The following is a 13,841-nucleotide window of genomic DNA, read 5'->3' as shown; positions in this document are numbered from 1 at the left end:
TAATCACGGAGACAAACAGTGAGAAAGAAAGCGACAGAAATTAAAAAAAAAAAAAATCTGAGCTGTGGAATGACCTGGTAAATTGCTGTATAATAGCTTTTTTAAATTTTTGTCACAATATGTTTAGGGGAATTGTTTAAAAAAATACACTGTCCTGTCATTAATTTTAAAGAACCCTGACTGGTCACTTGAGCCCAAACTGTAAATGTATTGTATACATTACATTCAGCAATTTGTAAGTTCACATCTTTTTACTGGCTTCATGAGCCACAGGCTTCACTCTTGACGGGGGTGATCTTTCACAGTGAGGTATTTGCACAGGTATTTCTGTGCATATTCTGGCTGTGGGATGTGCAGAGAGACATGCTACAAAGTGCGCCTACAGTGCTGCCGTCAAGGTTTGTTAAAATGGTCTCGGTGTCAATTGCGTCATAATCATGTTGGAAATGGATGTTACCACACACACTTTATGTAGTTAATAGTGATCTGTTGCATGACACCGCTCATCTGTGTTAAAGAGTTCGGGTCACAGATAGTTTGGCCTTAAGTCAAAGGTGAGAACTGTATATATATCAGTGATGTGCGGTGAGGTTGATGGCTGGTGAGGCACTGACTTCATCACAATCAGATTTCCAAACATGAACCCCACATAGTAGCTTATTCACCATTTGACTGACAGCAGTTAACAGGTTATGTTTAAAATCTCACATTTGCATTCTTTACACATACAAACTGTAGCACACAAAAAGCACATTTAATAAAAAAACAAACAAACGTTATTATGGTCTTACCTTTACTGATAAATGAAGTCCATGTGTGCCGCTCCTTCTGAACAAAAGCATCGATGACTTGCTTGTGGAAGTTTTCCTTATCTTCCTTCAGTTTTAAAAGTCTGTGTCTCAGTGGAGATCACTGTCACTCCTGTTCCGACTGTATTCTTTTCTGGCTTTGAAGACATTGTCACAAGTTGAGAAGATAAGGCAGGAAAAGTTGAAAAGGCTGGACGTCCACACAGCCAGCCTTTACGTGTGTCCCACTCCGTTTGAAAAGAGAGCAGCTCTTCTGTTGTCTTAAGCAAACCTTAGCTCCTGCTTTGATTGAAAGTCCAGTTTTAAAAAATGTTTCAGTTTGGATATGTAATCCTCCATTCTGAAAGTAAAGTCCAGGTGACAGGAAAAAATAAATGAATGGCTACTCTTGTAGCTTGCTGTCACTTATTCTGTAACTGAGTTGCTGCTGCAGGAAGAATCCCTGGGATCACTAGTGCCCCTACCATGAGGCAGGAGAACTGCATGCCTCACCTGGTGCCTTTTTGCAGCCATTTTATGGTCGCTGAGCACACAAAACTTGTTACACACACATACAGCTATTGACAAAAAACACTAGATTATGTACATCAGCTAAACTATGGGATTTAAGTTCATATAACTAAAGTGTTTGACCATTTTAACAGTGACATACAGAGAGACAGTCACACTGCTTAGCATTCCAGCAGTTACCCCGGTGATTGCTCAATCCAACGTGAGGCACAGCTGGCTGCTGCCTCACCGCACGTCTCTTCTCAGTATTTGAACGGCAGATGTAAAAATTCTGAGATTTTTGAATAAAAAATAATCTAAAACTGGTGAAGTTAAAAGGAAAATAACTTTATAGTTCAAATCACTGGATAAATATAATCATTTAATTTTTTCATTTACATTTTTTCTTTCCATGATGGCGGGTGAGGCTGTGCCTTACCTGACTGCATGTCACTGAGATATATATATATATATATATATATATATATATATATATATATATATATATATATCTATATGACAGGAACATAATACGTAAAGTACGTACGCTGGCAGCCATAAACCAGTCGGAGAACATTACGTAATACGTAAAGTACGTACGCTGGTACTGTAGAATACGTACGCTGCCAGCGATAAACCAATCAGATAAGAGTCCATGAGTCCGTGGTACGTACACTTACCTCCGCCACTCCTCCGGTAGTTACCGTATACTACAGGTATCCTACAAAACAACATTTGTTTGTCTAAGGCCCCCGGAAAATGGCGCCAGCGAAGAGACATGCTTACGAGGCACAATTCAAACTGCAGGCTATCAGTTACGCGGCTGTTCATGGGAATAGAGCAGCTGCGAGAGGAAACAAGAAAATGAACTGCACCAAGTTAAAAAGACCAAACGGAGTTTCCGCGGAAACAAAGCAAGGTGGCCACAGCTAGAAGACCAACTCGAGCAATGGGTCATTGAACAAAGAACAGCCGGGAGAAGCGTCTCTACAGTCACCATTTGGCTGAAGGCAAAAACGATAGCGATGATTAGCGGGAACCTGGCGTGTTTGATGGCGAAATTGCCCAGCTGTTCAATTCAGACACAGAAGATGAGGACTTTGATGGATTTGTGACAGAACCATAATAAAAAACAACGTGAGTACCATATTGTTAAATACCGGTAGTTCAGAGTTGTTAAAAAGTTCAAATAAACTCACTGTTTTGCTTCCGTGACCTTTTTTTTTGTAGACTATATGTTTTAGCGTGCGCCTTTTGTAAGGGTTAAGTACCCGCTAATTGAGGCCGTGCCTTATAATCCAGTGTGCCTTGTGGTGCAGAAAATACGGTAAATATCGTCATTGGCCTTATTGTATATATCATGAGCAAAAATGATAAAAACAGTGCTATAGCTATCCTGCTTTATGCACATTTACCACAGGAACCTAGTGGTCTCACCATAAAGGGCTGAAAGGATTCACGTTTTCATTGCATCAAATGACTCATTCCAGCGATGAAGACCACTGTGATTAGACAGGAGAAGATCATCTGTAAAAATCAGCTGCTCATGTGATCAGCGGGAATGAAATCTGAACCCTTTTGGTCCTTTCGGGAAACATCAAACATCATTCAAACTGTTTGGAATTCTGCACCATGTCCATGGCACTGCTGCTGCCACATTGGAGATTTAAATAAATTTTTGACTTGTGGATGTCACTTTGATCCTTCATTATATCTTTGTTTGCACTTCAGTCTTCGAAACCCAAGGTGAGCATTCCTTTGTCAGCCATTGTGGAGGTGAGGACCACCATGCCACTGGAGATGCCTGACAAGGACAACACCTTTGTTCTCAAGGTATGAGCAGAACAGTTCTACAAACACATTTACACAGCTGCATATTGTTGAGATAAATGATAATAACACAGACAAAAAAAAAAACAGGTTTGGCCACACAAACTCACAAGATGTTAGTGGAAACTGACTGAGCTTGCTGATGTCTGAGATCTGCCCTATTCTGGACCCTGATGTGGTCTGCAGAACAGAGTTTGGTGTGTGATTGCAAATTTTCGCTGCCTTCACAGGTGGAAAATGGGGGCGAGTACATCCTGGAAACCATTGACTCACTGCAGAAAAACTCTTGGGTTGCTGACATCCAGGACTGCATAGACCCTGGGTAAACCGCCAGATAAATATTTGTCATTGCTGATGATGGGGAAAACCAAGAGATGGAGAATAGGGGAAAGGAGGAGAAACGCACACAGTCATTATTAATTTAGTTAGTGGAGTTTTTTACAGGTCGTTGTTGCACAAACATGGACGAGTTGGTGCCCTCACAAACATTCACACATTCCTCCACAGTTTCCTGGCTTCTTCGATCTGTGCTGGTGCAGCTCGAGATGTAAACAGAAAGATTATTTGTGCCCGTTTGTAAGATGTGGCTGTGTCTTGAGCTGTGTGTTCAGACATGGTGAAATTTGTTTGCTTGAGTGTGTGTATGTGTATCTTGTTGCGGTCTGACTGACCCGTGTGCTTGCATACAGTGACAGCGGGGACGATATCGAGCTGGCGTCATGTCCTCATGGTCAGTCCTCAAAAGACTGCTCCATGGTGGCGTCATGCAGCTGCGAGCTTCTGTCTGAAGGTGAGCACAGACACTCCTGGTACATGATCAAATCTCTTAATGGAGATGAATGTGTTAGCGTGTGATGTTTCTGCTCAGGCGTCTATCGTGGCTCAGAGAGGTCATGCCCTACTGGAGTGGAACACTACAGTGCCCCTTCAGTACGGTGCAGGGAACCCCCCTTCACCCAGCACCCATCCCACATGCCTTTAGAGCGCTTCCTCCAGTCCCCAGAAGCTCAGGGGTCAAACCTGAACACAGGTAAGAACACTTGTCTTTTCTTTGCAAACCAACACTGGTGACTGTCCAGATGCACAGGAGGAAAAAGAAATCTGCTGATATGCAGTGACCTGTGTTTGACTCAGGCAATGAAGGAGGAAAAGACTCAGAGGGTGATGCTAGCCTAGCAGGGTATCCATGGTTCCATGGTACACTTTCCCGTGTGCGGGCAGCTCAGCTGGTGCTTGCAGGAGGAGCCAGGAGCCACGGGCTCTTTGTGATACGCCAAAGTGAGACACGGCCGGGCGAGTACGTCCTTACCTTCAACTTCCAGGGTAAAGCCAAGGTGAGGTGAATGGTGAAACGGGGAGAAAGAAACGCTTGCAGCACTGTAGTCAGGAGGGGACAGACTGTACCCCTCCCCCCGCCACATGACCAAAGCTACAGGCTCAAGTGCTGTGCATGATTTGGATTAAAATTCAGTGTTTTTTTTATTTTTTTTAATGAATTATGTTCTGAGCACCTAAAAGAAGTCTTTAAGGAACATATTGGTGACTAGCGATAGAGAGAAAGTTGAATGATACATGCACTTTTATGGAAAAGTGTCTACCTGCTAGTAGCATGGCGACATAGGTGATTGACTGCAAAAGCCCCTTTCACATCGGGCCTGCATAGAGTTGCACTGAGCTGCGTATCTATTATACAGGAATGGCTGCTTATGTTGCGCGCACGGGTGGGCTTTGGCCCACCTCTTCTTCTGTGGTTTTGAAGTTCCACTGCCAGCAAAGGTTCAGCAGAGTACAGTGGGATGAATAAAATCTAGCAATGCAGATATGTACTTATAAAAAACCGAAAGGATTTTTTGCCAGACTGGCGTAGGGTAGGGTACAATTGCGGAAGCATGGACTACAGTAGCGCAGTGTTACGTAGACTTGCATACAGTAGCAGAGTGTTGCATAGACTTGCATAGAGCACTGCGTCAGTGCTCTGTGCCAAATGTCTGTGAAAAAATTAAACATGTTAAATTTTTTGCGTCCATGTCGCAGACCCCTTTGCGTCCCTCAGCGTATAAGCTTGTTGTAGGGCTGCATAAGGTCGACGTAGTCGATACGCCACATTATGCAGCTCTGTGTTGGCCCGGTGTGAAAGGGGTTAATCACTCAACTTGTTCAAGTTTGATACTGACCTTCAGTTATGCAAAGGACTTGGAGCCAAGCTAAATGATCCAGTTGATTTCATTTTCTGTTCTGGGACTACAGATGTTACAATCTTTTGTAGCTTAGCATACTAACACTGTGCATTGTTATAATGAGAAATGTCAGCAGTTGTCTCCAGTGGTCAGGACACACCTTAAAGCTGATTCATGCTTCTACATCAAATGCTACCAGTTAATATGTCAGCAATGCCATGTATCTATAGTCCTGTGTTGTGAGTTCCACTGGTGCCGGTGCTTGACCCCAGATTCTGTACCATGAAACAATATAGATGCTACAATTCCCCCTGGATGGGATTCCACTCTATCGTACGTGGACTGAGACAGTGCAGATACAATGTCTGTCCAAGGACACAGATAGGTGGCATGACTGGAGATTGAAGTCAGGTCTACATATTGGTTACCCAACTTTGATATCACCTGCTCTACACGCTAAACTATGTAATCATGAGTTGTTTCCAGAATGGCAGCCCTGGTCTGTAGGAATACTAGACTTGTCATGATATTTAGGGCTGCAGCTCGCAGGAGACTGTGTTGTTTTGGCCCACAAAACCATTCAGCACTGCCAGTGTTTCAGTCCCGTTATGTAACTTGATCCCTGAAGGACACATCCGGCTAGCGGACATTGTTGAGGAAGCGTCAGCTGCCTTCTCTTCCTCTGGTGTCAGAATTCTGTCGTGCTCGTCCCACGGCGAGACGTTTCTCAGATGAAAACCAACATGTCCTGTTATTTATTTCCTATTCTGATGTGCTCTTATCTTTGCACTCTGTTCTGACTGTCATAACCCTCTCTTGTTCTCTGCCTTCTCTTTCATCGTTTTTTCCTCTCTCAAACCTTCATATGGATTTTCCTTGTTTCTGTGACATTTTCTCTCCCAGCATTTGCGTTTATCAGTGAATGAGAATGGACAGTGCCATGTTCACCACTTGTGGTTCCACACCGTGTCGGACATGTTGAGACACTTCCATGCCCACCCCATCCCTCTGGAATCTGGAGGCTCTGCTGACATCACGTTACGCTCTTATGTACAAGTGCAGCGCCGCGCCACCACAGGTAGACACATACTCACACACCATTCAATTCATATTTTCATTGATAAGTCATGATCTACAGTTGGCTACATAAGTATTTGAACAGTGACACTTAATTTTTTTTTTTTTTGTCATTGTATATCACCAGAATGTAATTGAAATGAAACAGCCAAGATATGCTCGTAGCGTACACTTTTAGCTTTAATTCAAAGGTCAGGTCAAGTTTGGGAGCATACACTGGTGCCACGCATTGTCACATCCACCACATTACAGAACTGCCTTGGGTCCTGGATGGCAACCACCCGCGCATACAACTGGTCCGTCTCCAGTACTCAAGCATAACTATCGATCTGCCACAGCTGGGTGAAACATAGGCATCCCCTTGGCCTTGTCCAAACACTGGGGTCAACAACACTAAGCCACCTGCATGCTGGATCATGAGCTGAGAAATGCACCACATAGCCACAATGTCATAGCTAGGGATGGTTATCGAGAACCGGTTCCTTTCGGGTATCATTAAGAAATGATTCGATCCACCGACATCAATAACCTTTTTACTTAACGATTCCCTTATCGGTCCTTCAGAGTGGCCGTTGTTTTTGGGGGTGTTTGTCAGGAAAATGATAATTTCTCTACATTGATTACAGACCCTGCAGCGGGTCTGTAATCAACTTTTCTGCAGTGCGGCTTTGCTTTGAACCTTGAACCAATCGAAGCAGTGATTCGCAGATCGAACCAGTGCTTCGATCATTGCTTCGTTGATTAATTTTTTTGTTTTGCTTTCCCCCGCTAAAACCCTAAAGAGCATATGGCTGTGAGTATTATTTACCTTTTTGGTCTTCTGAAACAGTTAATAGAGGTATTTTATAACTTAAAAATGGGACTGATGCTAACACGTTAGCATGTCTATGGCATTTTCCATGTTAATGTTAGCATTAAGCAGTGGCAGCTGTCAAACGTTTGTTGTCGTAAAAGAGTCAAATGTATTACAAATTGTAATATTTTTTTTCAATTTATTTTTGTTTATATATTAATAATAATACCAAGCACAGCAATAATAGTAATAATAACTAATCTAATGATAATAATAATACAATTTTAGAGAAAGAGACAAAAAGAACCTGAATAAAAACACAACAGAAAATATAAAACCAACTAACAATGAACATAAATAAATAAATAAATACATACAGAAATAAATGTTTCCTGTGAACACCTATTGACTCTTACACCTCCATTTCATCCATGTCTTATTTAAGTTTAATGACAGTTTGTTTCAGTCAAACCATATTTTCAATGTGTTAATTTCTTCAGTGATTTCCTCCATAACTACCTGCCAAGCTAGAAAACTGCTGCATCCTAGTAAGAGCAGAATACTACTGGAATGAATTTGAATAAGGAAAGTTTTTTTTTTTTCTCCCCTCACTAAATGGATGCTGCACTCACTCCAGTTTATTGTCTGGAATAGTTCCAGATTGTATTTCAGAGCTTCTAGAATTCAAACATTTTCGTGCAGGTGGTGTTGGGGGGTAATTTTGGGTTTCATCTTTTTTTTTTTCCCACCACTTTCATCCCTGAATATGTGAAATCGTGAGTCACTTTTGTGTGGATTAAAGTTACTAACTGGGACTCCTGTCTTGTTGCGAGAAAGAAACGAGAATGGTCCTCCGTTCTGTTCACACAGCTCCAAACGTTGCGCGGCTCTCTGACGAGTCAAGTTAGAACGATAGAATCCAGTCGGAATTAATAACTTCAAAGCGAAACACCGTTTTGTTTATTTTTATTTATGTCCAGAGATCAAGGATACAGTGACCAATTTCATATTTATTTACTTTAAGACTCAATGAAATACATAGAAAACCTGTAAAGCCTACTTTTAGTACAAAATTCACGAGGTATCGATAAGGGAATCAATAAGGAATCGAATCGATAATGGCATCGATATCGATAAAATCTTATCAATACCCATCCCTAGTCATAGCTGACATTTCCTCACAATGCAAGTGATACTCTTTATCCTAGTCTTCTAAGATAGCAATTGACACAGTCATTCCAGCACTACCCAAGAATCCTCTGAAGAGCCCTTGTACCAAAGACATCTGGTCGTCACCTTAGGTTACTGGTTAGCATCCAGTCTCACGACCATACAGTAAGACAGGTAGCACCAGGACCCTAAACTCCACCTTGAAGGTGGAGGACCCAGAGACATGAATGTCACTGCTGAGATAAGTGAATGTCACACTTTCACCGTTTACATGTACATTTCTGATGGTAGAGTCCAGGAAGTCTTTGAATTTTTGTATCTTCGTCTTGGTTCAGGACAATCACAAACTCGGACACTCCGATTCCTCACTCAGCTCCTGAAGTGCTACAATCAGGGTATCCACTTATTCCACAAAGGTCACAAATTTATGGTCAATAAATGATTCCTCACCAGCAAAGGGTTCCTTTGACTCAGTTACCATAATTGTGTTCAGCTCGATGTCCAGCTCTTTGCAGCAGTTCATATTGTTCAATCGCGGCTCAGGAGAATTCACGTGGTGTCTCACTTTTGTAATTTATCAGTCTGGGCAGGCAGAGCAGTAGTAATGATTAAGTCGGCCTGTTTTCAATCCTTCGTCCAATCTCCTGCTCACTTGTTCCCTGCATCAGCTCTCTTCCTGACAGCTTACTCACTTAATGGCTCTCTTCTTCAATGGGAGTGCACGGGAGGCCAATTAATGAAAAAACTTGACCAAAGAAGACACCATATATCCAGCTGGATGTAGCATGGGACCCAAGTCAGTATTGCAGCTGTAGTGCTGAAAAAGTGGAAACATTATCAAGTCAGCCAGTCTCTTATTGGAAGAGTGTCACCAGTAGCATTTTTTTGCATTTCCTGTTGACGGTGGTCCTTAGTCTCATGATCTGTTCTCAGCCAATCACGAATCCTATTTGAGGTGAACGTAATTTTGAATTTAAACTGTGCCTTAGTATAAGCAAGAGACAAGTAACAGAAGAAGGTTGTGTCTCAGACCAGGAACAAGATACAGACACAAAAGGCACTGTGCATGTCCTTTGTCATCACTGTACTGTGGGGTTTATTGGGGTTTGGCTTGTGGGATTTGTTGCTGTCTTTTTGTTCATGATTGGGTTTGCTGTGTGGGATTCTTCTTGTCTTGTGTCTATTTGATGGTGGGCGTTTCCCTCCTGCCCTCCCTCCTGTTTGCCACACCCCGTTCCAGATCCTTTCACCACACCTGTCTTGCATTTCCTGCTAATTGCTCCCTCTTTATTAGTTGCACTTCTCTCCCTCACTTCTTTGCGAGATCGTTGTGCCTTGGACCTTCTTTTGAGCGTTTCTTCTGAGTGTTTTGTCCTGTTCCTGCCTTGCAGTGTTTTGGACCCTGTTTTCGCCTCATGCTTCAGATACTGTTGCTTGTTACGAGCAGCCTTATTGTGTACCAGACCCTGCCTGAACACGCACTAAACCCTGCCAAACTCATGTCTGAATCCTGCAGTTGTGTCCAACCACCTCGCACCATTGACCTTTGTCACCATTCTTGTTGTTTTTGTCTGGCATTCTTTTCTCTCTGCTTACCTGGATAGTAGATTAGAAAATGGTGAAATTAACCATCTGTTTTTGTATTGAAAACCATAATTTTAAAACAATTAACACTTTGACAATGCAACAGAAGTAGTATGCTGTGACTGTAACTTGCTTCGATCTTAAAGAATACAATAGTGCCAGTCACTAACATATCGAAACTGCTACAGCCATCTACGAGTACTGTTGCAAACATTATTTGGAAGTGCAGTGATCCTGTTGGATGATGCAGCTATCCATTTGAACATCAAGCATGACCCAGTGGATAGTGCTGCTGTTCACCTGGGCAGCACACGAGACTTGACTTTGGAGGGTGCAGTTTGACTGGATATGTGATGTCTACCTTGGTCAGGCTTTTGAATTGATCATCCCGCCAGAGGAGTGAACAAATGAAGGCAAGCTTCACGAAGGGGATGCTGCTATGCCAGCTAGGAAAGTAACCATCATCTCTTGCACCATTAACGTTTTTGCTTCTACTACTACTTGCACTGTTTGTTTTTAATAAACAAAGAGCCAAATTTAAATTTTGACCCCTGTGTAATTCTTCAGTTGACTCCTCCCTGGCTTCCTATTGAAAATTCAAGTGGCTAGTCATTTTTTTTTTTTTTTTTATAAAAGTAATGTCTAAGGAGTATTTGTGCTGACTTTGGTGCTTGTATCACTATTTGAAGGATTCCTCTGTTACAATGAGGAAAATAAGTATTTCAACACCCTGCGATTTTGCAAGTTCTCCCACTTAGAAATCATGGAGGGGTCTGAAATTTTCATCTTAGGTGCATGTCCACTGTGAGAGACATAATCTAAAAAAAATCCAGAAATCACAATGTATGATTTTTTTTAATAATTTATTTGTATGTTACTGCTGCAGATAAGTATTTGAACACCTGTGAAAATCAATGTTAATATTTGGTACAATAGCCTTTGTTTGCAGTTACAGAGGTCAAATGTTTCCTGTAGTTTTTACCAGGTTTGCACACACTGCAGCAGGGATTTTGGTCCACTCCTCCATACAGATCTTCTCCAAATCTTTCAGGTTTGGAGTTTCAGCTCCCTCCAAAGATTTTCTATTGAGTTCAGGTCTGGAGACTGGCCAGGCCACTCCAGGACCTTGAAATGCTTCTTACGGAGCCCCTCCTTAGTTGCCCTGGCTGTGTGTTTGGGGTCATTGTCATGCTGGAAGACCCAGCCATGACCCATCTTCAATGCTCTTACTGAGGGAAGGAGGTTGTTTGCCAAAATCTTGCAATACATGACCCCATCCATCCTCCCTTCAATACAGTGCAGTCGTCCTGTCCCCTTTTCAGAAGAGCACCCCCAGAGTATGATGTTTCCACCCCCATGCTTCATGGTTGGGATGGTTTTCTTGGGGTTGTTCTCATCCTCTAAACATGGTAAGTGGAGTTGATTCCAAAAAGCTCTATTCTGGTCTCATCTGACCACATGTGCTGGCTTGAGCAGGGGGACCTTGCTGCCCTGTAGGATTTTAAACCATGACAGCATCATGTGTTACTAATGTAATCTTTGTGACTGTGGTCCCAGCTCTCTTCAGGTCATTGACCAGGTCCTCCTGTGTAGTTCTGAGCTTTCTCAGAATCATCCTTTGCCCACAAACTGAGATCTTGCATGGAATCCCAGACTGAGGGAGATTGACAGTCATCTTGTGTTTCTTCCACTTTCTAATAAATAACAGTTGTTGTCTTCTACCAAGTTGCTTGCCTGTTGTCCTGTAGTCCATCCCAGCCTTGTGCAGGTCTACAGTTTTGTCCCTGGTGTCCTTAGACAGCTCTTTGGTCTTGGCTATGGTGGACAGGTTGGAGTGTGATTGATTGAGTGTGTGAACAGGTGTCTTCTATACAGGTAACAAGTTCAAACAGGTGCAATTAATACAAGTAAAGAGTGCAGAATAAGAGGGCTTCTTAAAGAAAAATTAACAGGTCTGTGTGAGCCAGAATTCTTGCTGGTTGGTAGGTGATCAAATACTTATTTGCAGCAGTAACATACAAAGAAATTATTAAAAAATCATACATTGTGATTTCCGGATTTTTTTTTTTTTTAGATTATGTCTGTCACAGTGGACATGCACCGAAGATGAAAATTTCAGACCCCTCCATGATTTCTAAGTGGGAGAACTTGCAAAATCACATGGTGTTCAAATACTTATTTTCCTCACTGTATCTGCTGCACTAACAGCAAAGAGTTCTATTGTGACGCAACATCTGATGTACAGGAGCTGTATATACCAGCCTGAGGTCACCTGAAGATAAGAATGCTGTCACAAGTTGGATTTTTATGATTAATTACACAAGTTTGTCCTTCTAGAGGGCTGAAGCCACGCTAAAACTCACTGACCCCCACCCCTGTGCTCCTTATGAACACTGCTCGTGCCCTCCGCTCTCTTGGCACGGTATGAATGGCCTCCTGTACAGGAGAGTGAGGGGGCGATTATACTGCAGGAGTTTTGCATGCAGGCTGAAGCTCTGGGCCCGAACCCGCCATGGGGGTGATAATGAGGCCTTCTGTTTCCCAAATGCTGGTCCTACACTCATGCAGTCATAGTCACACATTCGCACACTCAGGATTTGATTCAGCGTATGAAAGCCTTTATTGACACACTGGTCAGACGTGGCTTTGCCAGCCGTGTTGTTGGTGTTATTGCCCACCAAGAAGGAGGATAATGAAGGAGGTATTATGAAGGAGCCTTTTACTAGCAGAGAAGACCAATCAACGGTCAACACCACAGGAAAAAAAACTGCTGTCACTCTAAACTTTCCTTTATTTTCCTACAGATGTGGCCCCTCTTCCAGTCCTCACCCCGCCTAGGGACACAGGCTGCCAGACAGATTCAGCCCCACCAGCTGTTCATCCTCCTGTGATTGCAACACCAGCGGGGCCTCCTCCTGATGCCCCACTCTCCTCGAGTAGCTCCTCCTCACCCACTGGCCTCCCATCCCTCTCCCGCAGTGACCCGGGCACAGGAGGAGGGTTTCAGAGCCGCAGCAACAGCTCAGAGCGTTTACTGGAAGCCTCCAGTGGTGCATCAGATGATTACCATGACCCTGATGGAACTCGCCGGGCTCGAGCTGTGGAGAACCAATACTCTTTCTACTAAGCATTGCAGGTCAGGGTTCACTCATAGGTTCTGATGGGATGAGGTGCAGAAAGGTTGGAGACACGGGATGCTCTGCTCATTTGTCCAAATCCCTGAACAACCTGTGGCTTGAGTCACATACTTTTGATTCACATCTCGTTCACCCTTACCCACAGTTCTGTGGATGCACCACCACACAACTGAAGGATGAAGAGCTGAAACTACCCCAAAGAAACAGTTCCTCCTCTTAGAGTTCCACTGAGCACCCCCTGCCGATTTGTCCAGAAAGGTTCACTTCTAGCTCAGCTCAACAAAAACGCTAGTGCAGCAGTTCTGACATATTAGCGTTTCCGCTTAAAATTTCACAACCTAAAAGACTTAGTGCCTGACTATTACTTTGGACTCAACATGCTTTTGCTCATAGTGACAAGAACACTTCTGTCTGACATCACAACACCCCAAAAACTACATTCAGGTGATTCTTATAGCACCCATTTTTGCTTGGTTTTACTGACAGCTTCAAAATGCAAGTTCAGTCTGGGTGGTTGTCATTTAGCTGTTATTCTGGGTTATATCTATGAGCATGTGGTGGAGTATTAGAGTCAGAACATTTTGTCGCTGATAGATGTTGCTCCAGTAGTGTAACGTGGTTTTTGAGATCCCTCCGTCTGGTGCTGGTTCTCTGTTCATCATATCAGTGACTTGTAGACTAGACATACTGTTAATACACAAGTTCTCTATAAAGTAATGCCTTGAAGATATTATTATACCAAATCCAGCATTTATCGGAGGGACTTAGGAGGTGT

The 13,841-nt window shown here is 42.9% G+C and overlaps 1 protein-coding gene across 3 annotated transcripts in view; it reads left to right on the top strand.

Annotated features, from left to right (window-relative positions):
* Window positions 1–13,802, top strand: part of LOC117508528 (SH2B adapter protein 2) — a 66,292-nt gene extending 52,490 nt beyond the window's left edge. Inside the window, exons 3-10 of one of the 3 annotated variants that reach the window (XM_034168308.1) lie at window positions 3,030–3,131; window positions 3,359–3,450; window positions 3,818–3,918; window positions 3,997–4,158; window positions 4,263–4,462; window positions 6,209–6,383; window positions 12,734–13,054; window positions 13,209–13,802. In XM_034168308.1, the coding sequence (XP_034024199.1) occupies window positions 3,030–3,131; window positions 3,359–3,450; window positions 3,818–3,918; window positions 3,997–4,158; window positions 4,263–4,462; window positions 6,209–6,383; window positions 12,734–13,054; window positions 13,209–13,246 (1,191 nt within the window). In that variant the 3' untranslated portion in view covers window positions 13,247–13,802. Of the gene's footprint in view, window positions 1–3,029; window positions 3,132–3,358; window positions 3,451–3,817; window positions 3,919–3,996; window positions 4,159–4,262; window positions 4,463–6,208; window positions 6,384–12,733; window positions 13,058–13,106 lie in introns of all 3 variants that reach the window. The other 2 variants (XM_034168309.1, XM_034168310.1) reach the window with 2 other exon arrangements.
* The last annotated feature ends 39 nt before the right edge of the window (window positions 13,803–13,841 follow it).

The sequence above is a fragment of the Thalassophryne amazonica genome, chromosome 4, assembly GCF_902500255.1.
Source record: "Thalassophryne amazonica chromosome 4, fThaAma1.1, whole genome shotgun sequence".
In the NCBI taxonomy this organism is placed as follows: Eukaryota; Metazoa; Chordata; class Actinopteri; order Batrachoidiformes; family Batrachoididae; genus Thalassophryne; species Thalassophryne amazonica.
Note: the sequence above shows the minus strand (reverse complement) of the source record. Positions and strands in the feature narration are given on the sequence as shown.